The sequence below is a fragment of the Lineus longissimus genome, chromosome 7 (assembly GCF_910592395.1).
Source record: "Lineus longissimus chromosome 7, tnLinLong1.2, whole genome shotgun sequence".
NCBI classification, from domain to species: Eukaryota; Metazoa; Nemertea; class Pilidiophora; order Heteronemertea; family Lineidae; genus Lineus; species Lineus longissimus.
In genome coordinates, this window is record NC_088314.1 from 4,441,526 (window position 1) to 4,467,013 (window position 25,488).

Here is a 25,488-nt window from a genome sequence, read left to right on the forward strand (position 1 = left end):
GACACAAAGACCTCAATACCACTATCTAATCATTCATACATTACCTTTGCCGGACTTTTATCACCAAGAAAAGCATTGGCAGAGACATTTGTGTGCCAAAATGGAGTCAGTTCAGTCATATCGTCTGCTCCAGGTCGCAGAGATCACTGTGGTCTTCCTTCTACTTTCCAATTTTCATGCAACTCTCTCCAAACGAGTGTTGCTAGTACCATGCCCTGTGGGCAGTCACATCTTACAAGCTAACTCCATTGCTGATGGTCTTCTTGCCCGTGGTCATGAAGTGTCAGCCATCTGGAACGTTAGAGGAAAATCCAAGGAGAGCGTCATGAACCCGAAGGTGTCCTTGTTGCGCTATGACACAGGCCATATTCCAGTCTTTGCAGATCCAGACTACGAACGAAAACTTCTTTCGATGGAGTTGGAGGGAGTAGACGCTTTTCCGATTTTGGAGGAACTGTCTGAGAGGGACATCAGTGAATGCAAAAGGATGCTTGGGAATAAGCAGTTGGAAGATGCCGTTATGAAAGGGATGTTCGACTTTGTTGTTGTGGATGGGATATACCGTTGTTTGGTGATTTTCCCCGATCGTATGAAAGTGCCTTTTGCAATATACATGTCATTCTTACCAGCAGACATGCCACATGCTGCCCTTCAGGGGCCACTGTTAGTCCACAGTCCTTTTGATAACATGTTCACAGACTGGGAAGATTCCTTCTACACTAAACTTATTAGAGTAGGCGTGACATTTCTGTTTTCGGAGCCTGATGTGTATGGTGAGTTTTCTAACAGGACTACTTCAGATATAATAAAGAATTTTTCCCTATGGTTGTACGATGTCAGCAGTGTATTTGAAACTCCACTGCCTGTCTCTCCAAATGTCATCCATGTCGGTGGTTTGAACACACGTGTTCCAAAGCCCTTGGAAGATGGCGAACTGAAGCATTTCATGGACTCTTCAAGGAATGGTGTCATCATTGTGTCATTTGGAAGTTTTGTGCATTATTTTCCCGATTGGCTGACTAATATACTGATCGACACCTTCAGTGGTCTTCCCTACGACATAGTCTGGAAGTTGAATAAAGACTCCATAACATCCGGACAATCGTTATCCAAGAATGTATTCGCGATTGATTGGATACCTCAAAATGACATCTTAGGTCACCCCAATACAAAACTCTTCATCACCCATTGTGGCAACAGTGGACAACATGAGGCTTTGTACAATCAAGTACCCATGTTAGGAATACCTCTGTTTGGCGACCAGGTATTCAATGCAAAAAGATTAGAATGGCTCCGCTTTGGTCTGTATTTGAGACCAAGAGACCTCAGTAAAGACAAGTTATCTGCTAAAATCAATGACATCCTTACGAACAAGACTATTTCGGAAGGCATTTCAAAAGCTTCCCATATCTTTCACGACCAGCTGATGCCACCAAAGGAAACTGCTGCCTACTGGATTGAGCATGTGATGCAGCATGGTGCTGGACACCTCAAAAGCGCCACCAATGAGTTGTCATGGTTTCAGATACTTATGTTTGATGTCCTGTTAGTGATGTGTTTAACAGTGTTCCTCACCGCTAATGTATTATATTGTTTTTGCCGGTGTTTTTTAATCAGATGCTACCGTCAAGGTGCCAAAAATAAACTAAAGACGTCTTAGTATACAGAAATGAGCAAGACCGAGGTTGGATATCTTGAATGCTGTCAGGATCATGTCTTCTTTTGCCCCATGTGAGCACAATGTCCCTTTCCATAAAGTCATATAGTTTTCAAATAAAAGTAAAAATAATTGTAGCTATATCTTTACAATGAATTAATAAAATTTTACTTTCTGAGTTCAAAATAATTTGTTTGACCTTTTTGATAGATTTTGAAAGTTTTTGGCATTTCTGAAGTAAATTCTTAGTCTGTTATCAATTCTTGCTGGTTAATACTTCACTTCAAATTTCGCGCCATTGGAACTTATCGTCGATTGGTAAGCGCGCACCTGCTCAATTGTCCGACCCCTCTACCAGCTATTGAATACCTGCTCAGTTCATTTTAGAATCGTCTTGCTTCGCGCATTATGTGACGATATTATACATATTTTCTCCCTAAATTACTCGTAATATAACTGCATCTTATTCTCCACTCTTGTGGTATGTATTGCTGCAACATCTTATCTTTATTTTCGTATAATTCTTAATGTAATTAGTGTCGTGTGGACTTAGAATTTTGAGTGCAAATGTTGGGAAAATTAGCACTTTTTCTTTTTGTGCGCAATCGCAATGGCGGACTTTGGGACGAAGACATATTCCCACTGCGCAGAGAGCAGTTCACGGTCGTCTTATGCTCCCCTAAAACACCAAACCAACCCATTTTGTGATCCAAATGATTCTCAATAAGGACTTCCTTTCCCTCGGGAATGATAAAAATCTTATTTCCAACGCTAAATGCCCTAAATTTATGTCCATGTGTGCTCCCATCACGCCCCAAAGTTCGCCCCGCCATTTTGCACAGCCCATTGCATTCGCGCAAGCTCAAGCGCAGTCGCAAATCATGTCCCCTCAGTCTGGACTCGGCCCCCGAAGGGAGCGGTCGCACGTCCCATAATGGTCCCTCTGACCTCTGCAAATCTGATTGAGTGAATGATGTATTCCTGGTCAGGGTGACGAGTGGCTTTAAATGATAAGGCCTAGCCTACCTCACAACAACACTGGACTGCCTTGTCAAACATCCATAACACCATGTCCAGCCCTACTTCTCATTCTGTGATCTGTCTCACTAAAGCCAAAGGGTGCCTACCCTGGCAGACATAGGCCATGACCTGATGTAGGCTACATTGTTAGAATAGATTATGCCTGATGACACTGACAATCATCATGATGCAGCTGAGTGATACTGATAGATGATGTGGAACTGGAAGAAGCCCAATGGCCGGGAGAACTATAGGCTACACCTACCTAGCAGTGCAGCGCAGGGCATTTTTTCAGTCACATCTATCTGCGGGTCGCATAGATTGTGATGTTTCATCAATCTTGATTGAAAGCTAGCCTAGGGCAAAGTATTGATAATATAATTAATTATAAGATCACTTACTTCAAGACTGAGTCAGAGTGCGCCTCTACAGCCATGAACATCAACTCGAGTATGGCGTCCCACCTGATGGCGGAGGACATGAGTGATGCCAGCTCCAATGAGAGTACACAGTTTGATGACACTGACCTGTTGAACTCGACTGTTCATGATGATGTCACAGCACAACTGGTTGCAGCAGGTAGGTGCAGTTATTCTGATCTGACCTGATAAAAAGCAGTTTTTGTATTGAGTTGGGTGCCAACCCCAAGCATGTAGGCCTTCCACATTGGTTGTTGGCAGTACTTGCCTTCACTCATTCCAGACCCCTAGACCTTGCGCAAAAGAGCCATCTGGAGATGTATTAATCCCAGATCAACACCACTTACCATACCTTATTACTTTTAGCTTGACTGATTTCAGGGTTCTGCTTGATCACTTACCAGCCTTGAGTTATACATTGCCTTCATTCACCCTTCCTCCTTTCAGGACCAATAGGTGTTGCAGCTGCCGCTGCGATTGCTACAGGAAAAAAGCGCAAGAGGCCACACTCTTTTGAGACGAATCCTTCAATCCGAAAGAGACAACAAACACGTCTGCTGAGGTATGAATGATGGATTCATCAATCAGTTGTAGAATCTCGGTGCTGTGCAGCATAATTGCCTAGCTGTCTACAATCATTTTTGTGTTGATTTAAATGGCTTGATGGTTCATCTAGTTTCTTTGTAAATGTAAGAACATGCCCCACTAAACATTAAGTACTTATGACTCTTGAAGTGAGTTGCCTTGGGTTGCAAGTATGCAAATGTGTGGGCTGTTAGGGTTTCTTTGTTTCCAGCTGAGAATATATTTCTATTTTTCAAAGTTTGATTATTTGTTGTCTTCAGGAAGTTGAAAGCCACAATTGATGAGTATACAACGCGTGTCGGCCAGCAAGCAATTGTGCTGAGTGTAACTCCTGGAAAACCCAGTCAGTCTTCAAATGCGTACAAATGTTTTGGATCTCAGCCATTGGAAACTGTTGTAAGTAGCCCACCCCATTTCAAATAATGTTATGCTACCCCAACCAGTGTCAGTTCATAACGTTCTGAATCTCCAGTCGTCAGTTTGAATGCCTGTCCGGAGCGCTGAGTAGCTCTGTGTTACAGCTTGATATTTTAGCTGGAATGATAATAATGTGAAGTGACTTGAGTGATGATATCACATAGGATTTTGTGCTATAGAACAAAAAGTATCATCATTTCAACCTATTTCTCCTCTTCAGATTCGTAATTGCCGAAATGTGATAATGCAAGATTTAGAGGCATCTCTATCGCAGCAGACTCCTCCGGCAGTGCCAGATAATCCAGCGTTACATGAACTACCGGCATTGATCATCGATGGTATACCAACGCCAGTTGATAAAATGACACAGGTGAGTTGGTACCAGTATGATCATAATGATCACTTACGTCTTCGTCCTGTGCTAAATAATAATGATTTCTAAAGTGCTGAGAGTAAAGATGTTTTATTTGTGAGCAAAGTTGAGAGCCAAATCAAATTGTTGCTCTTTAGTTCAAGATGCAATAGAAAGTATCATATTGAGCATTGGTAATAACCAGCACTTGCAAAAAAAAACTGTAAAAAGGTTTTGAACACTTCTTGTTTGTGTTTAACTATAAATATGATGTTATCTTTGAGACCATTTTCAGGTTTGACAAACTTCTGCTTTATATATGTTAAATCTCCCTACAGCAGTTTGAAAAAGTTTTTTTTGTTTCTGCTCACACTTAAAGTGAGGGGGTGTCTGCAATAGGAAAGATGAGCTTTGTCTCACCCTACAAATTTTCTTGAGTTGCCTGGACTCCCCTCCAAGGTTCTGCTTGCCTTGTTGCTCCTCTGGATTTTTTTCAGACAGTCCCATCAATTCATATCTTCTAGGCCCAGCTACGTAACTTCATCCCTCTGATGCTGAAGTACTCCACGGGCCGGGGGAAGCCTGGATGGGGAAAGGAGGAGTACCGTCCCTTGTGGTGGCCAAGTGATGTCCCGTGGGCTAATGTTCGAAGTGATGTCCGTTTGGATGAAACTAAACAGAAGGTATATTGATTTACATTTTGGTGCTTTAATAGACCATATTTGTTTCCTGTAGGCCCAACTACGTGCATTCATCCCAGAGATGCTGAAATACTCGACTGGACGATCGAAGCCAGGTTGGGGAAAGCCAGAGTGTCGGCCTGTTTGGTGGCCAAGTGACCTTCCCTGGGCTAATGTACGTAGTGATGTACGCACCGACGAGGATAAGAAGAAGGTAGACGCTGTAGTTGTAATTTGATTCTGGTGTCACAGGAAGGCTTTCCAGTTGCACTTTAGTATTGTTGGCTAGTTCTCGCTACTATGTATTATAAGTCCGGGTCTGTCGGATCCTCAAATGAAATACAGGGTAGTCTAATTTTAAAACCGTCCAACACAGAATATTTTTTCCAGTGTTCTTTCTTATTGAAAACTGGAAAGCCTTTTATAGTGCTGACCTGGTAGGAGTCCATTACATAACTTTCGTTCTGTCATTCTATTCTAATATTAATGTCGATAATGTGTTGATTTCCTCATTTCCTTTGTTTTGAATATTTTTTGTTCTGTATTGTAGATGTTTTTATGTCCAATTTTGGTATCAAAAATATGAAATTCCACAGGCAATTTACCTTGTTGATGGTTGATTTAGTGTACTGACTTTATTTTTTAATTTCAGTACTTTCTTTATCATTACAACAGTTAAAAACAAAGAGCCCTTGCCATGCAATATTTACATTTTCGTACTGTGATTGCACCAGATTAGTGACCAATATTAAAATGGCTTTTCCTGACACTTGTGTTGAGGAGTGCACGAATGATAAAAATCAGGACTAAAAACTACATGATAATCATTAAAACAAGAAAAGATCTATCAGGAAGTTTTTCCTAAATGGTAAGGAAAGGCCTGCGCATGAGCACTAAAAATTTAGTTCTCTGCCCCTGTCCTCAAACTGTACTAATCGATTATGACACATTTTCCCTTCAGGTTTCCTGGACCCATGCTTTGAGGACGATTGTGAAGAACTGTTACAAGCACCATGGCAGAGACGATCTGTTGCCTGAGTTTGAGGAGCACATGCAGTCACATCCTGGTCACTATGGGCAACCCACAATGGTTCAGACGATCAACAATCCCGATGGTACTGTCTCCATCATACAGATTGATACTGGTTCAGCGGGAAATGCTGTTGTCACGTTAGGAGATGGTACACAAGCTACAGTTGTACATGCGGTAAGTACAGTTTTAGCCAGATGGCCTCTCACATTAACATCATTATGTGATTCTTGACGGGAACACAAATTAACTTCGAGACCATTGACAGTATATATCAGCCATTACAATGCACTAAATGCTTATGAGTTTTATGCTCATCTTTGATATAAAATTCCTCCTTTTAGATACAACATAATGGTCAAACCCACGAGGCGAACCAAGCAGTGCAAACGCTAGCTGAGGTAGCAGCGAGTCAACAAGAGGTGGGAGTACACTCACAGACATTAGAGTTAAACTCAGATGCTGCAGCACATGCTGTAGCAACACTAGCAGAAGCTACTATAAATCAGGACGGCCAGATCATTTTAACAGGTGATGCATTAGGAGATGGAACAAATAGTAAGTATAGATGATTACTGGGGCTTAATGGTAAGCAGCATCGTGAACGAGACTGGGGAAAGCTTAAGTCAAAATTAACAACCCACGTAAAATCACTGTAGCGATGAAACTATTCCCAAGTCACTCCCCCCCCTCCCCCACACACACACTCCCAAATAACATGACCCCAGGAGGCAGAAAATAATTAGCTCTTGCTACTATCTTTAGATTTGTGATCATGCCATGGTTGGTTCACAGCTCTCTGTTGATGGTGCTGTTTTAATCAGGTGCTCTGATACTCGTCAAAATTGTATTACTCTGGTGCTCAGTGTATACTATTCTTCAAAGGGCTGATGGTATATTATTTTGTTTCAGTTGGCGATGGAAGAATGATGAAACTTTGTTTATCGAAAGATATATTCGGAAATGCAGGTGATCAAAAATTTGGTGAGTAATTGTCCGCCTATAAAAATAGTTCCTGGTTAAAGTATACCAAGCTCAAAGCGTCGCCATTCCACAGATCAGTCTAAATAGAAATGGCATCAAGTCTGTCTTGAATTTTGCAACAATTTTGTGTTGGCAAAGGACGTAAAGGGTTCCATAGTCATCAGATAGAAAGGCTACAAACCCACTTTAAAGACAAATAATAAGACTTATATCCTAAACCGTTTTATTTAATCTTTCCAGGTATGGTGACGATACCAGTATCAATGTACCAGACTGTTGTGACGAGTATAGCTCAGATGCAGGATGCGAATAATCAAAACATACAAATCGCCATGGCGCCAAAAATGGAAACAATGTCACATCCGGGAGGTGGTGGAGATGTTCCAGATGCGACACATGCTGTTGAAGTGATGACGGTTGAACAAACATAAACTTTAATGTTGTGTCAGACTTGTAAATGTGTGCCATAGATTCCCATTCAGGAACTTGTTGATGTTGTTGTGATCATTGAAATAGAGTTGAAAAGACAAATTATTGTCATTTTCCTAAACACTCAGCTACTGGTTTGGTCTACTTTTCTTTCCACCCTCTTGGTTTTTGGTTAGGCAACCAGTGCCTCAAGTACTGTACTGTATCAATGGGTTGGTAAGCACTATCTAGATGTAGATATTGTCATTTGATTTCATGAATGAGGGTGATTCAACTACCTTTCAATTTAAGCGGAGGTCACCTCTACATGACTTGATGGGAAAGCTGATTATTTGTCTTGACATTGTGTTTTGTGTGTTCACTGTCTGCATTTTGACACACGTGTCTGTCTGTTATCATAATAATGGCTGTACTAGTGCATGCACAGAATGCTAGTACTCTGTAATCATTGTACATTGATATTAATCTAATAAAGTAAATTTTATTGAAGTTTATTAACAACTTTTTTGTGTGAATTTTCTCTGGGAATAGACATTCGTTGAGACACAGGATACCAACAGCCATCTTGCCGGGTGGCTGGCCCTTTAAGAAGGGTTGAAACAATATTCTTTCCTTAGCCCCTAAGGGAGAGTAGAAGATATCCCATGCAATTGCCAGTCGGTACCTTTCCAACGAGCCCTTGCCTGCATTTGGCTATGACAATTGGGAGGCTGCACTTTGTAGAATATTTGAATGCGAGGCACCATCGCAGCCTCAAGTTTTTACCAATGGGTGAACCAGGAATAACATCAAAAGACATTTCCTAAGGTAACACACCCAGCAGATGAAAGAACCGAAGTGAAATGGTCCTAACTGTGCAATTTGAGAGAATGTAGCCTTTACTTGCATCCAAAATTTTGTACAGCACTTGAACATGCTGCTCCATATTCATTTCCACTTGGTATGACACATAGAACACAAGAGGAACCTGTACTTCCCTGGACAATCGAAAGACAAAGTCACCATCGATCAAAGTTGGTTCATGTCAGAGCCAGCTCTTGGAGCTGCGACAGACCAGGCTGTAGCCTTGTGACCACCTTGATCACAGCCCTATAGTCATCTCCACTTGATGTGACACCACAAATGCAAGAGGATCCTGTCTCTAGGAGATGCAACAGACCAGGCTGTAAAGCCTTCATTTTGGCGACAGTGATCACAGCCCTGACACGCAGATTGTAAGAGGATCCTGCTTACCTTGGAGTCCTTGGACAATCAAGAGACGAAGTCACAATCTATCCAAATTGGTTCATGTCTGATACATTGTAAATGGATTTCCGTCAGAATCTCTTGGAGCTGTAACTGATCAGACTGTAGCCTTTATGTTTGTCCGCAATGATCACAGCCATGTAGTCATTTCCACTTGATATGACACACAGATTAGAGGATCCTGCTTACCTTGGAGTCCTTGGACAATCAAGAGACAAAGTCACAATCCATCAAAATTGGTTCATGTCATAGAAATGGATTTCAGTCCGAATCCCCGCGGCCCTCGATCAGAGCTACAACAGACCAGACCCAACCTAGCCTTAACATTTGTCCGAAGTGATCACAGTCCTACAGTCAGCTCCCCTTGATGGGACGGCCATATCCTGGCCAATCAAGAGACAAAGTCACAATCAATCAAATTGGTTCCTATGATGACAGACCAGACTTCAGCAGCTCGCAATCTCTTTGCATTTCCCCTTCTTTACGACCTGCACAGATGCTTTTTCCGAACAAAGCAAAAATGACGAGACAGTTTCTTTTAATCTTTATTCTGTACCAATGACCATTATACTGTCTGTAAAACAATTGTAAATGCTGTCCCCCAAAATACATGTACTTGTTACCAGTAGATATAAACATCATGGCCTCGTCCAAACCGTTCATGCATTATCAAAAGCATGACATAAATGTGCATATGTCAGAACAGTGGTGCAGTTGCTCAGCACAGGTAATATACAATAATATACATGCATGGTCTGCTGTGACATTATAACAGTAGATAAAGGTATTGGTTTACCTTTACAATACAATAGAAACACCACCAACCTAATACATTGTTGGAGGGGAATATCAATGGAATGAAAATACTGTACACAATGTGAGGCCTTACACCCCTCAGTATTTGTTTGGCACATGTTACATGTACATTTTACTTATTATGGCACATTATTTCAATATCTGAGAAAACATCACAACCGTAAGAGTTTAGACTGTAAGTAACACACTCAATAATCACAGAGCTCCTTCTATAAAAGGTAAAGAAACAGAAATAAACAATGGTCATCACTCACTTATATGCAAAGGGTGATACAGGAATACATGCGAAAGTGTATAATACAGCTGGAAGACTTGTCTGTTTACATTTTGGATGCATTCATCGGGCCTAATCATGTTGTTTATCAGATGCCAAGACTTCAATCAAGGTTTTGTGAAAATTGTCTCAAAATCAAGTGACAAAAGTCATATCAAACCTGGCTACGAGTCTACTGGTATACTTTAAGTGGAATGTGACCAATTGGAAAGTTAAGCAGAAAATTGAAGTACAGGACATGATAATATTGTGTATCACAATCCTAAGTGAAATAATGCCTCCAGAGCACTTTGCACTGTTCACATAGTCAACGTTAACTACTAGGTCACTTTGTTCAACTTCCTCAATATTGGCTGTCGAAATAATTCTTGGATGTCCTCTAATGGTACGCCTTGAGTTTCTGGTACAAGAATGACCATGAATGTCAAGCCTATCATAGAGAAGACAGTATACAGCCAAAATGTCCCTGGAATGAAGAAAAGATAAGTATTAGTCCTGGCCTCCACACAGAGGGCAGGAGTAAAATTTAAAAAAATATTTTATAGCAGGTCCTTTTTCAGAAAAACTTGCAACTTTTAAAGTTTATTTTCATTCAAAGGTGCAACCAGGACATGTACATGTAATACATCATGATATTGGCATGAAACATTATTATGAAGTTTTTGGCACAAGTATGGTTCCAGTTTTTGAGTTCGGCCAGACGTTATAAGGGAACTCCACCACCTGAGAAGTTCATCTTCAAAGATGAAAACTGAGTGCACTGGTGAAACGAATGAAATGTAGCAAAAAAGCTTTACCCCTCACCACATTCTAGACAATGTCTTGGTCTTCAGTGTCTGATTGGGAAAGGAGGGCCTCCTCATCAGCATGCTCTGATTGGGGGTCTCCCTTCACACCACGGAACAAGCCCTGAACCTCTTCTAATGTTTTCCCTCTCGTCTCGGGAAGCAAGAATATCATGAATATCAAGCCTAGGAAGCTGATACCACTATATAACCAAAATGCACCTAAAAGCAAAACAAAAGCTGATTCACCAAACCAGATCACCAAAAAATCCCGGTACATACACGTGCATCAGATGTTCACCATGACATATTATTGGAGAACTGACATCGAAAGATGCAAGCCCTCAACAGAGACTGTATTGCTGCTGACAACCTTCAGTCATCATACAGATAAGTGATACAGGCTCTGCTTGACACTTGAATCTTCTTGACATCGGTCGGCAGTTGCATCATGAAAAACATCTACACTTAGTCAAGGGGGACAGAACTACTAGAATACCAGGAGAAGGATATGTGACCCATCACAGCGAATCCAGGCACATGTTGCACGGAAGATGAACCTAGTGACATCAGGAGATCATGGTAGAACTTATTAAAGTACTCAGAATTAAAAAAAGGCAGACAACAGTAAAATGAACAACCAGTCCATTTCAACCTGCCATGCTCATAGCTACAGCAGATGTGCCTGGTTTTCCTGTGACAGGTCACACATGCTAATGAGTCATGCAACAAAGATGAGGCAGATGTCTTCCTACCATATTTTGTTATTGTTTCCGTCAGTGTTAAAAACGTCATGGAAATAAGCAGGTTGAAAATCCAGTTTGTTGCAGTGGCAGCAGAGGCACCTGCGCTTCTCGCCCAGAGAGGATAGATCTCTGAATTGATTGTCCAAGGCATTGGACCCATCCCTTCAAGGAAGAAAACATAATTAGTAATATGACCTTGTATGAGAGGGTATTAAAAAATATGTTGCTATGGCTAAATTCAAAGCTAAGAGATTCATGGTGTCATCCCATGAATTTCATAACCTCACTGGCAGGCCACTTCTTAAGAGTCTCATCTGACATTTACTAGCACAATCTAAATGTAATACAGGATAGTCCTTTAAAATACCAATTAACTGACTAATCCTTTAATATGCTGATTAAAGGACTGCTACAGTTTCTCCCTACCTGGTGCAAAGAACATAAGATACAGAACAAGACCAAAAATTGCCATCCATGAATAAGGCGTTGGACAGTATTCATAGGCCCAGGTAAGAGGTGTTGGAAGACTAGTGTGATTGCACCGCCCGGCAGCTGACATGGTCATATCATCTGACATCACTGGAAGACAAGAGCCATTGGCTGGACCAGTGGAGGTGTCCAAGTAACAGTAACCACAAGAAAGAGAGGAGATGCATGGATCACAGTTTCTGAAGAAAAACAACAACATTTGAAACGACCTTAATAACAGATCTTAAACAGGTGAATTTTGTTCCCAGGGATGAATGAATGGATACTGCCCTATAGGGGTGTCACCTAGGCCTGTAGTACTAATGCTTTGCACAACATGTACTACTAGGACTTCCCCATCTGTCAAAATAGATTTGCTTGCTGGCGTTAGCTCTTTAAGAGTTCATTGGTTAGGCCCTTCAATGCAGAATAATCAGGTTCCTTTACCTCCAGCAGATTTTGAAAATATCTGTCATTATTTTCCTCTTTTTGTCTCGAGAGTGATGACCCTGTGCACAAGATCTGGCTGGTGCTTTTGAGTTATGGGTTGATAAATGTACATTTCCCACCATTTTTGGTGCACGAGCGCGTTTTCAATTCTCCACAAAATGGTGGATTGGCTGGAAATCACCTATCAACTTACTTATAATTATCACAAACTGAACCGGCTGCCACAGGATCATGATAGTCAATATCAGGAGCATGGAATGCAGCAAATTGGAATCCAACAGCCAATACAACGAGTCCAATCACAACACCTAGAGACAAAAGTCAAGATTCTTGTAAGTTGTAATTCAGACTCAGACTCAGACGTCAACAAGAGACTGGCTATGAACAGCATTTCAAGTACAACTTTAGATGAGAAATGGTCAAAAGTCTGGTTTGATCAAGCACCTTATCATGCTATGTCTCTTGATTAACCCATTCAAGAATCTTGCAGGAAGTAAAAATCACCTGCTTGGCTGGCAAGTGTCAGTGGCCGTCTACCAATCTTCTCCACTAGGTAAAGTCCAACAAATGTAAAGAGGAAATTGACAGCTGCCGTTAAAGCTGCATACCACACCGCCATTTCATCACTCTTCACGCCAGACATCTTGACGATGGAAGCACTGTAATACCTGAGGGGAAAAAGGTGGACAGGTATTATACATATAAAACAGGGCTGAATGTTACTTTTTTGGTCCTGGGGGAAGGGGGGCAGAACACAATTTTTCATCTATACTGGTTTTCAGTAGACCAGAACCTACCAGGAGAGTATTACAACACCAAGCCTATCCTATCAACTGACATCAGTCTTGATGGCAAGTGATGGTATAAACTCCTTACATGACTGTGTTGATGCCACCTATTTGTTGAAACATCTGAAGTCCGCAACCAAGAATCAGGGCTCTTCTCACTGCCTTGTCCCTCCACATATGGACAGCAATGTGGCTCTTCCCTGAAATGAGTCAGGCCCATAAATATAACTCGCCTATAAAAGGTAGCTAAACACAGGATCCCTACCCCTGCTGTCATTCCCCCAGTCCACTCTGTAGAGAGAGCTCTTCGTAATGAATTAGCAAGTTGTGAATGGATGAGTCACTGCTACTCGGTGGCAGCAATTCCTCACCTTTAAATTAAGTGTTGTAAAGCATTTCGTTTAACGATTACCAGAGACCTGGGACAATGAAGAAGCTTACCAGATGAATATGAAAGCTTACATAGCTTGAAACGTCATGAATTACAATGTTTTAGCCTGGCATTGCAGATTGAATGAGGGGACAACCTACCCATTTGTTCCCGCTCTCTTCTAGTCTCAATGAAACTTTGCTGGATGCTCTGAAGCTCATAGTTGACATTCCCTTCGTTTACGATTGTCCTCAAGACTTTGCGAGCATCATCATGTTTTTCCTTAGAGACCAACCATCTTGGGCTCTCGGGCATGAACCAGAAACCAATAAATTGGACAAATGCTGGGACAGCAGCCAGACCCAGCATATACCTGAAAAATATGAACATTGTAATAAATTTTTGAAGAAGATTGCAACCTACATGAAATTGAAATCAAACAATAGGTGCAGCTAGGCTGCAGTATAACGGGTTAAGACATTACATAGTGTTCTAAATTGATCTGTGCTGTATTAATGCACGCTGATAGGAAAATTAGCCAGCCACTGGTGAAGTATTTTATACAGACACTGCTTTGTAAATTTAACACTGATATGATACAATTATTAATAACCCTGCAGTAATTTGTAACTAGACACAGAAGCAATACCACTAGTTTTTTTTAGTGCTTCAAGGTTATAAAAATCATGATGAATGACAATTAGGGCAACCATTACTAACGTGGAAACATTATCAATAGATTAAGTGCAATTTTGTAGTCTGAGTTGGCTGCTATCATCTAATTACTGCACTATGCCATTCACCATCCTATACAAGGATGAAACTTTTTCACCAATTATGCTATATTGGACAACAATCTCACAGCATGTCAAACATGGTATGTACGTATGCAATCTGACGGCAAACAATGAATGAAAAAAACTGCATATTTAGATCATTGTCATCGATATCATTGCAATATTTGAAAATCTGGCTTTGTTCATGGGTTGTTTAAGTGCGCTCTGGAATGATCTTTCTTTATTGTTTTGAAAAACCATTGAAAAAGTTCAGTCTTGGGTCAATATAAAAAAATGTAAAGTTGCAAGAATTATCGAGTCAATGAATGAGTGAGTGTTGGTAATCAGGGAGTTCTAAAGAAGAGCACAACCCACTTACTTTGAAGAGAGAAAAGTTTTGGGTTTATTGTTCATCTATTCTAAAAACAAACTTAAAGGACTTCAACTACTGCTGACATACAGGATTTTTCTAGTACAAACATTTCAACTACCCTTACCTCCATCCATTTTCGGGGTCTCTGCTAAAAAGACCATCAACTACACTGGCAATGAACTGTCCACCAGTGACAAAAAGATTGTATAGAGTAACCATTCGACCACGGATCTCTGCAGGTGAAGTCTCTGCTATGTACATAGGAACTGTCATAGATGCAAGACCTGGAATCATGGATAGTCAAATATTTCCGATTTAAACTACACCCGCAAAAACATTTATTCACCAGCTTTATGATCTCATCCAAGTAATTCTATATAGACCTAGTCATTTTGAGAGTGTTCAAACACATAATTTTGTCATGAACTTCCTACTACCAAAAATATAACACATGCTTATTTTGCCACAACCCATTTTGAATACTTGCCTATTCCAGCTCCAACAATAAGTCTTCCAGCCAGTAACATGAACCGGTTATACGAAACCGCAAGAACAATCGAGCCAACTGTAAATATAAAACTGGCAGCAAGTGTTGTGGGTTTGCGGCCAAAATAGTTGTTTAAAACTCCACCGGCAATAGCGAAAATGGCAGCGGCTCCGATTGTGACACTTACGATTAGTTCTTGCCACAATGAATCAAGATTGAATTCCTGTTTTAAAAAAATCATTGCACCCGATATTACACCAGTGTCATAGCCGAACAGAAATCCACCAATGCTAGCAAAAAAGGCTAGAACGTAGATGAATCCTGGGGGGGATTGGTGGTCCTGTGATTTGTCCCAAACAGGTGCCCCGCCCCCTGGCCCTGGATCATCAGGATGGACAACGGAAGGGATGGAATCCTGCTTTTCACCATCACCGACATCATTGATTGCGGCATACCCTGGCTGAACATTTAAGGGAGGACTTTGTTCATCATCTTTGCCATTAGATTTCAGTAACGGAACTTTATCTGATTTTTTGGCAGCATTTTCATCAGTTGAAGAATCAGAAAAATTGCCTTGTTCCATCTTGCAAAAATTGGTTTTCAGCTTTGTGACAGAAGTACCGATGCGTAATTGGTCATGCGCAGTGAATGGGCACCTGTTCCATCCTAGTGTCCAGGCCACAAAATTTTGTTACTGTAGATTGCTATGTGTTATTTCTTCATTGTAAAAATATTAAGGCCTGGCTACAAGGTAGACCAGCTAGATGGCGCTGAAGAGTGTCATGGCGGAAGAGAGATGCAAACAAGCAAATTTTAGAAATCAATAATTGGATTTATCTATTTTTGTGCATGACAAAGAGTGTCTTGAGAGGTCCATAAAACTGTTCAAAATGTAAGGCTTCTGAACGAACGAAATATTCGACAGTTTGGTAACAAGTCGGATTTGAATAGGCCCTTGGCCTAACCCAAAGACAAAGTCATTACGATACATGATCATCACGACATCAGGGTACACTAGTGACTAGCTATGGTCATGTCTTCCCATGATCATGATGATACTGATAGGCCTGCGTCTCGTTTTACCAGACTTTAGTATGAAACTTGAACTGTCTCTGTCAACTATTCCTGGTATTTTTGGCTTCCTCAGCCTCGCCTTATGATGCCTACTTTGTTTAACTTTACTTTATCTTGCCTGCCTAGCTGCTGCCTATATTGTCCCTTTAAAGGGCATCTCTTGTACAAAAGGCCAATATTACGTGTACTACATTATAGGCTTGTGAGAAACAGAACCAGCTAAACAGCGTCGACACAGTATATCATGATAGGCCTATTGGATTCTTCTACTATGTGTATCCTGCTTCTGTGTTTCAAGCTTTTTGTGTTGTGATATTTCATACATGTTGACAACTTACAACATTGTCGTATGTTTTCAAAATATAAGTCCTGACTCTTTCCCTGCCTGTCTGTAGTTGTCATCTTTTCTCACGGGGCAGATCCAAGACTCAGATGAATTGGGTCGAGAGGGACTGTAGCCCTCAAATTTGTTTTTAATTTGAAATTTCATTGTCAATCTTCAATATTAAACGGAAAAAAAAGGTAGCCCCAAAGTTTCATAAGGGGACTCCTTGGATCCACCCCCAACTCCTTTTCTTAAATGTTTTCATTTATAACTATTTGTTATTATTTGCTTTATTTTTTGTTGCGGTTATAGGTAGACACACTCCAGTCTCTCCTATGCTGACCTATAGGTAGTTTTCTACGCTTTACTGTTTATTTCTTGAGGTGAGTAATTTCAGACTTCTTTAGTAACATTCTAGTTTTACTGGTATTCTAAAAACCCTGTCACAGCAAGTCTTGTTGTGCTCCTTTCCTCATTCCGTACCATAGGGTAAATAGATGGTGTGCTCTTTTGGCCATTTTACAACTCTGTGTAACTTTCAAAAATATGATCTGCTGGCACTTTTTTCTGCCTATACATGTATTTCATTTTTTTATATTTCATATTTCATTTCATTTTTCTGCCACCTTTCATTTTTTTCAACTTTTTAAAATATTTTCTTCCAGGTGCAATACTTGCCAGTTTCACCATGAGACCAGAATACGACAACGAGAAGCCACATAGCACTGGAAATTACCGTGGGAATTTCCGTGGAAATTATCATAATCGTCCATTTTACTACAACCGCCGGCCCTTCAGAGGTAAAATACGTCCAAATTACATACGAAATCAAGGAGGGTTTCGGGTCTTTAATAACAAATACGAGAAGCAGACAGACCGCCAGGAACGTTCCCGGACACGGAGTCGAAGTAGGGAGAGGAGTAGATCAAGGTCATCCTCATCAGAGCGAATTAATCAAAGAATGGTATGTTGTCTGGTATTATAGAACTTATCAGCACTTATGTATGGCCTGGAAGACAATCAGATACTCCTCTATTGACTGTAACAATTACATTTTATGTCAAAGGGAAATGTGAAATGATGCTAAATTATTTCGACGGTTTTCCGATCGCCTGGCTTCAGTGTAACATTGCCTATTTTCACCATCAGCTGTGTGCCTGTATGTGCCAGTCTGACTAAACTCTCTGTTGCTCTTCATCGCTAATGGGACTTACAAAAAAGTAGATAGATAAAATATTACCACTTCCTGCTTTCACAGAGATCTCGTCGCAGCTACAGTCGACATTCTGACAGAAGCGAGTCTTCATGCGAGGACAAGAGAAATCCTTCAGGGCAGCGAACATCATATGACCACCGAACACGTGATCATACTCCAGAGCACCAGAGGGGCAACAAGTAAGCTTTCTCACTTGGGACTGGTTAACATCATTAAATTTCCCTGGCCACAGAGTCAACAAGTTCTGGGATCTGCTAATAATGACTAAGATCAGTGACAACAGTACACTGTTTGTGTTCGATGTATTTTATAATGTAATATCTAGTACACTACTCCAGTCAAACACAAAATGACACCAATAATTATACGATAGCAGTGATATTGCATGTTAGCACTGTGTGTATACAGTTTGTATAGTGTCCAACCCCAAAGAGGTGGTTAAAGTAAATTAAATCTTAACTTTGTTCAACAGTCCCTGCCCTGACTGTATTGTATGCTTCACCTGAGGTACTGATTGCATTATATTGGTTTGTTTCAGGTCTGCCACCTCTCCAGATTCTGTTCCGTCACACAAGGGTTCTAACTCACCAAGGTCTCGCCATAGTGTGTCTGACAACAGAAATTCCCGCCATAGCCGGTCACGATCACGAGAAAGAGGTCCGAGTCGGTCGTCATCTCATGACTTTACATACAAACCACAAGTTGCTGGAAATGACCCGGATATTGGATCTAGCCCGACAATGAGTCGGCGTAGTGATTCATCAAGTGCTAGAAATTCAGGTGAACCTTCAGACCCCATGTCTTCCTATCGACTTCCGCGTGGATCTAGGATGCCAGAACAAACCAATCAGACTCAGGGTAAACTTGCTCATGACATGATGCTGGCTCATGGTGGTGCGTTGACTCTTGCTGGTCAGACTTTGCCTGTGGGGTCGATGTTTTTACTCGACTCTGCGCGCTCCACGAGCAGCAACTCGACAAATGCATGCAACTTAATGCAAAAGGTCAATATGGCCACAATTCTTTCCAGTTCACCGCAGAAGGCGGACATCCCTCGTAACTATGGTAACTACATGTCTCCCCCGCTATCGAGTCGGTATATGGAGGCAAATGCGGAATCATCTAGCCCTGATGTGACTGGTAGGGACCTTGACTTTCTAAGCATTTAGCTTTGTGACCCAAGCTTCTACTCCTTATTTGACATAAACTTTAAATATAACCCTGGGTATGGTTTCCTTTCTGTCCTGTTTTCTGTGGAAGTATTGGTCCATATCTTGTTCAGTTGGGAATGCAGCTCTTGTTTAATGAAGTCACCAGGTCTCTGGGACTTCAGTACAGCTTCTCTCAACTGTTTTCCCATGGCACAAGATGTGAATGAATACTTTCTTATGTACTTTCTGCTCATTGACAAATTTGGAATGATACCTTTAACTAATATCCGAGCAAAGACCAAATGGGGGTACAGTACCAAAAACAACTATTGACAATTGACTTCTAAATACTGGGCAAATTTACTTAAAATCCACATGTTCAACTAATGATGTGTGTGGAAAATCATATCAAGTCTATGTTCCATTTTCAAGAAAAATTAGTACAGAATATTCTGAAAAAGGTCTTGTGAGAATTTGTCAATTTGCAGAGAGGTGCATCTTGTGAATATTTCATGCATGCTGTCTGGTAGTGGTTAAGTTTAGTCTTAGGTTTGATTGCATGGCCTTCCACTATAGTATAGTCAGTAGATTTAGTACCGTACACTACAATCATTATAGACAAAGAGGATAGGGGACAATTTAAAACTTTGTCAAAAAGGTGCAACAAGGAATTAGGTGGAGATTCAATGTATACCAAACCCTTCTGGGTCGAGCTAAAATGTAGTCAAAAGCTGATCCCAGGCCAGAGTTTTGAAGGAAATTTAGCAAAACCTGAGAGGGTTTTGGTTTCTCCAGAAAGTCCTGACGTTGAGTCTTTTCAATTCTAAATAGAATCACCTAATCATTGATCTTATCATATCCCAGGAGAGTGTTGGTTGAGCTTACAAGAGCTTCTTGACCCAGAATGAGGCTTATTGCACTTTCCCTTTAAAATAATAATGTCTGCTATTGAGGCTTAAGTTATCATATTGTCCTCTCTCCTCTATTAGTTGATATAGCGCTTTATGGTGTACAACAGTCTTTAAGCCATTTGCATCTATTCCCCAGCCTTATCCAGGAACTTTTCCATAAAGCCAAGGAGCGCACGTACATTGTACTTGGCCATTTCAGTCAGAGTATACAGTGTGGCACTGGGTGGACCGAGAACCCACGACCTTCCAATATCAAGTTGAATGCTCTTCTTTCACTGTGCCGTCTTACTCCTATTATTTTCTATACATGATTGTGTAGTGAGTTTCATATACATGTTGCATGGCGATTCTTCTTACGTTCTAATTTTTTCTATGAAAAATGGCTTGTCGTACTCAGCTTTCTTGATAAAAAGTTAAAACAAGTCAAAACAATTAAAAGAAGGCATAAAAAGCTCAATTATAGTTAAACTCTAATCTTTTTTATCTCCCCTATGTAATCTAAATTTTCCTAGAGTTGGTAATAATCTGTTTTATATTCATTTTCAGTCCTTTCCAATGGTGATCACACAGACAAGGGGAAACATAGATTAGATTCTGGGTTACCTAGCCCCAGTCTGACCAGCAAGTTGAATGGTCTTGGTCCAGATAAGATCTCACAGATTCGCGAGAAAAAGGAAGAGATAGAACAGGTACGTTCAGATATCGATACTTTCAGATTGTGTTGCAATGGATTAAAACAGCCAAGCTGCGACAATGAAAAGTGCCCCTCCATTGAAATTTGAGAAATTTCTGGTGTGCCTCACAAATTGGAGAAATATGCGTCCTTCCGATCAATTCAATGATTACAATTCTATATAATTAAACCTAAAATTTCCATTTCAGGCTTACAAACAAGATTGCGAGACATTTGCAACTGTTGTGAAAATGCTGATCAGGTACGTCGAAGACCGACACAAAAATTGACTGGAACGACTTCACCTAAATCCCAGAAACATTTAACTACCTGACACTTGTTATATTTCTCCCCGGCACTGAACTTTATTTTCACATTCATACCACTTTTGACTCATTACTTTTCGATTCCAGTAAAGAGCCAAGTTTAGAAGATGCAATACAGCCGAGCCTTCGTCAGAACCTCCGAGACATTGGAGCACGGTGTATACAGGAGTTGCAGGATTACATCGACCAAGTCCGAAAAGATTCTGGCTTGAAATAATTTGAATTCTATGTATCGATGGAAATATAATAACGTTGCGTCCTGGTCCGAATCAATATTATGTCCCTCGTCAAGTAGTTAATTGATTTGCAGACTCAGCAAAATCGTGGTTTTCTGAAGGTCTCAGTGCAATGCCTTTTTCAATGCGAGATTAGTGCTGACTCGGCAGCTACCCCATAATTAATTTCAGCACATTTTCAAATAGAAATGTTCCACCGCATCACTGAGATCATTGCAAATGAAGAAAGCCCTCCTACATTGAGGAATGCGAGGTCAATCCTGAATCAAAATGTCCTAGCAGAAACTTTGTCTTCATGGTGTAAAATTGATCTGGGTCAGCTCTCCCTTATGCTGATAACTTGTGGTGCTCTTTTACTATGAGTTTCAAGTTGAAACCCTGTTAAAATGGCACATGACATTGCTATTGGGACCACACCATCAAGCATCAAAAGCAAGAATGATGCTTTATGATCCGTGGCATGACTAAGCAGCAAAGAATGCAATTTTCTGGACAGTACACGTCGAAGACTGAAGTACCAGAACAGAAAATGGTTATTTTAGCTCGGTTTCTAACTTTATTATTTATTCATGAGTTGGTCTAACCCTTTAAAAATGTTGAAAATCTGTTCTGTCTGAATACACTCGGACAAAGTCCTGTGAAGGTGTTAAAAAGGCGTCTGTTTGTATGAATTGTCAGTACTGAATAATATTCTTCATCTATTCAGGGTTGGAGAAACTGAGGAAACTTAGATGTCTTGTACAGAGAGATTATCTTTACTTCTTATAGCCCATAGTACTTAACATATATATACAGGCACTTTTATCTGACACAGTCAAGACTGATGAATTGGCACTTGACAGTTTGGGGGAAAATATCATGCAGTGGAAGCTCGTTTTGTGGACACCTCCGTTAGCAGGACAACCTCTGTATAAGGGACACTAAATTCGTCATTTATATTCAAAATGCCCTCCGCAGCCATGACTCCTCTTTCTCAAAGGACAGTGTTTGTCAGTCCAAAAGTTCTTATTAGAAAGGTTCTGCTGTATTGAAAGATGTGTGTATAAGTAAATGTGTTCATAGTATCCGCCTCTGGCTTGGCCAGTATTCATCCTAAAGCAAATTCAAATTCCCCAAATGCTTCAAGACCATGTGCTTGTGTTGTAAACCTGTTGAAATATCACTATTTCTCAAATCCCTCAGTGGGATGCGAATTAGTTTGTCCTATGTTTTCATACATAAAATCGCCTCCACATTGTGCACACTGTGTGCACTGAAAGTTTCATATTTGTTTTTGTGTTGTTTTATTGCATTTAAAGCATAATGACTGGATGATAAATACAGTAGACAACAAGACAAACAACGTGGTCTTTTGCTATACGTACCACACTTGGTATGCAAACTGATCTCTGCAGTATGCTACCTTTATTTGTACTCTGTAGTACAGCTAGATAATTTCTTTTTTTTTTCATTAGCTGTAGTCATTTCAGTTTTTAGCTCACCTCTTAGCAGAGGTGAGCTTATCCCATACCGTGGCGTCCGTCGTCCGTCGTCGTCGTCGTCGTCGTCGTCGTCGTCGTCGTCGTCGTCGTCGTCCGTCGTCGTCCGTCGTCCGTTAGCAGGGCACGTTTCGTAACTGTTAGAGCTATTGAGTTGAAACTTGGTACACATGTACCCTTATGTAATGACACCTTAGAGACCAAGTTTCGGTCCGATTCGTTTCATGGTTTGGCCACCAGGGGGCCAAACGTTAAAAGTGAAAATATGCAATATCTCCTTTAATAGTAGTCAGGAAATTTTGAAAAAAATATGGTAGGTACTTCTAGCAAAGGTGCATCATATATCCGCCGGGTTTTTGATTTGACCTCCTTTTCAAGGTCACAGAGGTCAAATGGTGTAAATTGGCCGTTAGGATGTAACGATGGCACGTTTCTAAACTGCAATGACTATTGATACCAAATTTGGTACACATTTACCCCTTAGTCAGGTGATCTTAGGGACCGAAGTTTGGTCCAGTTTGATTCACCACTTGACCACCAGGGGGCAAAATCCAAAAACCTTAAAAATGTGATTATTCCTTAACTTCTTGCCCGATTGCCACCAATTTGATATCATGGGTACATCTAACCACCATACAGTATATGTCACACAGGTTTTTAATTTGACCTTCTTGTCAAGGTCACAGAGGTCAAATGGCGTAAATTCGCCGTCAGGCCGTAACTATGGCACGTTTCTTAACTGCAATGACTATTGATCACAAATTAAGTACACATGTACCCCTTGGTCAGGTGATCTCAGGTACCGAAGTTTGGTGCGATCTGATTTGCCGTTTGGCCTCCAGGGAGGGGGCCAAATCCTAAATTCTTCAAAATGCCATTATTCCTAGTAATGACTTGGCCGATTGGCACCAATTTTATATCATAGGTACATCTAATTCTAACAACCATTCAATGTGTCACCCGGGTCTTCTTTGATTTGACCTACTTTTCAAGGTCACAGAGGTCGAATGTACTGTAAATTGGCCATTTTGGGGAAATTGTAATTGCTTGGACCTACATCAAACCTAACACTACATGACACAATACCATGCTCTTTATCCATCTTTCCACCACATGAGGTGAGCACAATGGCCCTGGCCATTTCATTTGGATAGATCACTGTATTTTTCATCTCTGTGTAAGCTGTTAGGGACAGGAAACTTGCAATCGCATCCTTTTCTTGGTCAGTTGTTGGGAAATAATTGTGTTTGTAATTGTGGTGCCTATAAATTTACATCCCACCAATGCCAGATGTGTGTTCAAAAAGAAAACCATTTGCCTCTAGTTGTATTCTAATGTCGAAAAAGCTGGAAAGAAGTTTCTGATTGATTTTGTATATCCGATGGACCTTTCTCCCTAGGAAGGAGAAATTCACAAACGTGTATACAGTTTGACTAGTTCAAGGATATAAGGCTTGGGGTATCTACAGTATTTTTCTCAATTTTGAAAAAAAACCTATCACAACGACTGAATGCTTGTAGATACCTGTAAATTATTTACATAATGCCTTATTATTTCTAGTGATATTTATTCAAGATTGAATGCCTGTTGTACAATTTTGTAACAAAAATGTATGTTGTGTGTAGAAACTCATCATGGACTGGCCCTCAAGTGGGTAATTCAAACCTGCAAACCTGCTAATCTAATTGTGGCTTGATTGTGCTAGACTTACACCTAGTTACATTGTAACATTTCACTTGTTAGATAATTTGTGTGTAGGAGTTCTGAGAAAATATTTTTGGTCTATTTTAGAAATGTGCTCTGTATCTCCGTTGGATGCTATGTTGATCAGAACCCTTTTCATTCAGATAGTTTTTCAGGCCATGGTCACCTGACTTATGTTATAAGAGTGATATCTCTTTGGAAATTCTCTATTGATTATAAAATGATTGCATATAAAACCAATGAAATTACTATTTAGGGAGTGTCTTTATTGATGCATTTATATTTAATCTTGCCAATTTTCATATTGAAGGAAAGATGCTTTATGAAATGTCTGTTGGATTTATTTTCTGCTGTCTGAAAAAAAATTTACCTAGACATCTTATTAACTATATGATGAAATGACAAAAAAGCTTACTTTTCCAACAAAGCTTTGTTTTTACTGTGCCATATGTGTTGACTCTGTGTACATTTGTTTTGTTTTCATGTAGTATGTTTCAATACAGGTTTTACCTGCCACAAACGTTTTTAACCGATTCTGATAAAACCATATTTCTGGACACCTTTCCAGATCATCTTTAACCCCCCCCCCCCCCCCCCCCCATCGTAACACAGCAAAGGTTGAGGTTGCAGCACTCGATGCAGCCCATTTTGGTCTGGATTGTAATTCCCAGAGTTCTGAGTACCAGTACCGGGTAATAATACATGTACGGTAAGGTGATACAATTATAGCCTCAGTGTGCAATGATGTGTACTACCAGCTGTTTTTAACACTGCTGGGACTATTATTGTACTGGCGCTAAAATTGTACCTCGTTACTTTACATGTACATTATATGTGTGAAAAATATGAGATTAGAACGAGAGATGTTGTCTTTTTGTTCAGCCTCTCATGACCCTGCACTGTTAATCGATGTCTTTTTCACGTGCTGTTTTATAATGTGTTGTGTGATTCTTGTGTATGTCTGTTTTAGCTGTGCAGTTACACTGCATTCTTGTAAACTTTCACTTTGGCCACATGTCATGTTTTCATGGTTTACAGGAGTTCCCAAAGGTTATGGTCAGATACCGTTGGAATAAAAGAACTTTTTAGAACTTTGAATGATAAAGAATTAATCAATGTTGAAGAAAGTCTTCAGTGTGATTCAAACCAGTTCTTTCTCCTTTGTGCATTGTAAAGTTTAACTTTCAATATTACATAACAAAATACTGTCCCATAATACAAAACATTTCCGGGAACTGATTTC

General features: G+C 40.4%; 4 protein-coding genes across 12 annotated transcripts; 3 read left to right on the forward strand and 1 right to left on the reverse strand.

Annotated features, from left to right (window-relative positions):
- Positions 1 to 100: 100 nt before the first annotated feature.
- On the forward strand, positions 101 to 1,660 carry LOC135490915 (UDP-glucuronosyltransferase 1-2-like). The gene has a single exon (XM_064776495.1). It carries the CDS (start codon positions 101 to 103, stop codon positions 1,658 to 1,660), a length of 1,560 nt encoding a protein of 519 aa, XP_064632565.1.
- A 385-nt stretch (positions 1,661 to 2,045) lies between these two features.
- On the forward strand, positions 2,046 to 8,063 carry LOC135491251 (nuclear respiratory factor 1-like). Of its 5 annotated transcripts, none has more exons than XM_064776990.1 (10): positions 2,046 to 2,138; positions 3,085 to 3,256; positions 3,544 to 3,658; positions 3,942 to 4,077; positions 4,319 to 4,468; positions 4,975 to 5,133; positions 6,092 to 6,337; positions 6,505 to 6,718; positions 7,073 to 7,144; positions 7,385 to 8,061. In XM_064776990.1, exons 2-10 carry the CDS (start codon positions 3,112 to 3,114, stop codon positions 7,573 to 7,575), a joined length of 1,428 nt encoding a protein of 475 aa, XP_064633060.1. In that variant the 5' UTR covers positions 2,046 to 2,138; positions 3,085 to 3,111; the 3' UTR covers positions 7,576 to 8,061. The 5 variants fall into 5 exon arrangements, with proteins under 5 accessions (XP_064633060.1, XP_064633059.1, XP_064633058.1 ...); XM_064776989.1 differs by lacking the exons at positions 2,046 to 2,138; positions 4,975 to 5,133 and adding exons at positions 2,262 to 2,320; positions 5,186 to 5,344 and having other exon boundaries at positions 7,385 to 8,063; XM_064776988.1 differs by lacking the exon at positions 2,046 to 2,138 and adding an exon at positions 2,269 to 2,320 and having other exon boundaries at positions 7,385 to 8,062.
- A 1,287-nt stretch (positions 8,064 to 9,350) lies between these two features.
- Positions 9,351 to 15,745, reverse strand: LOC135491491 (proton myo-inositol cotransporter-like). Of its 3 annotated transcripts, none has more exons than XM_064777387.1 (10): positions 15,152 to 15,745; positions 14,789 to 14,948; positions 13,677 to 13,888; positions 13,234 to 13,345; positions 12,862 to 13,025; positions 12,551 to 12,665; positions 11,866 to 12,107; positions 11,449 to 11,601; positions 10,713 to 10,915; positions 10,234 to 10,374 (listed from the first exon to the last, which is right to left on the reverse strand). In XM_064777387.1, exons 1-9 carry the CDS (start codon positions 15,732 to 15,734, stop codon positions 10,719 to 10,721), a joined length of 1,938 nt encoding a protein of 645 aa, XP_064633457.1. In that variant the 5' UTR covers positions 15,735 to 15,745; the 3' UTR covers positions 10,234 to 10,374; positions 10,713 to 10,718. The 3 variants fall into 3 exon arrangements, with proteins under 3 accessions (XP_064633459.1, XP_064633457.1, XP_064633458.1); XM_064777388.1 differs by having other exon boundaries at positions 10,310 to 10,374; positions 10,706 to 10,915; XM_064777389.1 differs by lacking the exon at positions 10,713 to 10,915 and having other exon boundaries at positions 9,351 to 10,374.
- Positions 15,746 to 15,936: 191 nt separating this feature from the next.
- On the forward strand, positions 15,937 to 25,311 carry LOC135491271 (periphilin-1-like). Of its 3 annotated transcripts, none has more exons than XM_064777022.1 (8): positions 15,937 to 16,043; positions 16,863 to 16,933; positions 17,216 to 17,514; positions 17,809 to 17,945; positions 18,305 to 18,906; positions 20,375 to 20,517; positions 20,711 to 20,763; positions 20,915 to 25,311. In XM_064777022.1, the coding sequence occupies exons 3-8, from the start codon at positions 17,239 to 17,241 to the stop codon at positions 21,042 to 21,044; spliced, it is 1,341 nt and encodes a 446-aa protein (XP_064633092.1). In that variant the 5' UTR covers positions 15,937 to 16,043; positions 16,863 to 16,933; positions 17,216 to 17,238; the 3' UTR covers positions 21,045 to 25,311. The 3 variants fall into 3 exon arrangements, with proteins under 3 accessions (XP_064633092.1, XP_064633094.1, XP_064633093.1); XM_064777024.1 differs by having other exon boundaries at positions 18,305 to 18,546; XM_064777023.1 differs by lacking the exon at positions 16,863 to 16,933.
- The last annotated feature ends 177 nt before the right edge of the window (positions 25,312 to 25,488 follow it).

Excerpts from the sequence above, each read along its gene's own strand:
- LOC135491251 (XM_064776990.1), top strand. The coding sequence starts at position 3,112 with ATGAACATCAACTCGAGTATGGCGTCCCACCTGATGGCGGAGGACATG. Across the intron at positions 4,078-4,318 it reads CTCAGCCATTGGAAACTGTT|ATTCGTAATTGCCGAAATGT; the intron begins GTAAGTAGCCCA and ends TCTCCTCTTCAG. Across the intron at positions 6,338-6,504 it reads AAGCTACAGTTGTACATGCG|ATACAACATAATGGTCAAAC; the intron begins GTAAGTACAGTT and ends TCCTCCTTTTAG.
- LOC135491491 (XM_064777387.1), bottom strand. The coding sequence starts at position 15,734 with ATGGAACAAGGCAATTTTTCTGATTCTTCAACTGATGAAAATGCTGCC. Across the intron at positions 14,949-15,151 it reads TATTGTTGGAGCTGGAATAG|GTCTTGCATCTATGACAGTT; the intron begins GCAAGTATTCAA and ends CCATGATTCCAG. Across the intron at positions 13,346-13,676 it reads AAGAGAGCGGGAACAAATGG|GGAAGAGCCACATTGCTGTC; the intron begins GTAGGTTGTCCC and ends GACTCATTTCAG.
- LOC135491271 (XM_064777022.1), top strand. The coding sequence starts at position 17,239 with ATGAGACCAGAATACGACAACGAGAAGCCACATAGCACTGGAAATTAC. Across the intron at positions 18,907-20,374 it reads ATCTAGCCCTGATGTGACTG|TCCTTTCCAATGGTGATCAC; the intron begins GTAGGGACCTTG and ends ATTCATTTTCAG. Across the intron at positions 20,764-20,914 it reads GTTGTGAAAATGCTGATCAG|TAAAGAGCCAAGTTTAGAAG; the intron begins GTACGTCGAAGA and ends TTTCGATTCCAG.
- LOC135490915 (XM_064776495.1), top strand. The coding sequence starts at position 101 with ATGGAGTCAGTTCAGTCATATCGTCTGCTCCAGGTCGCAGAGATCACT.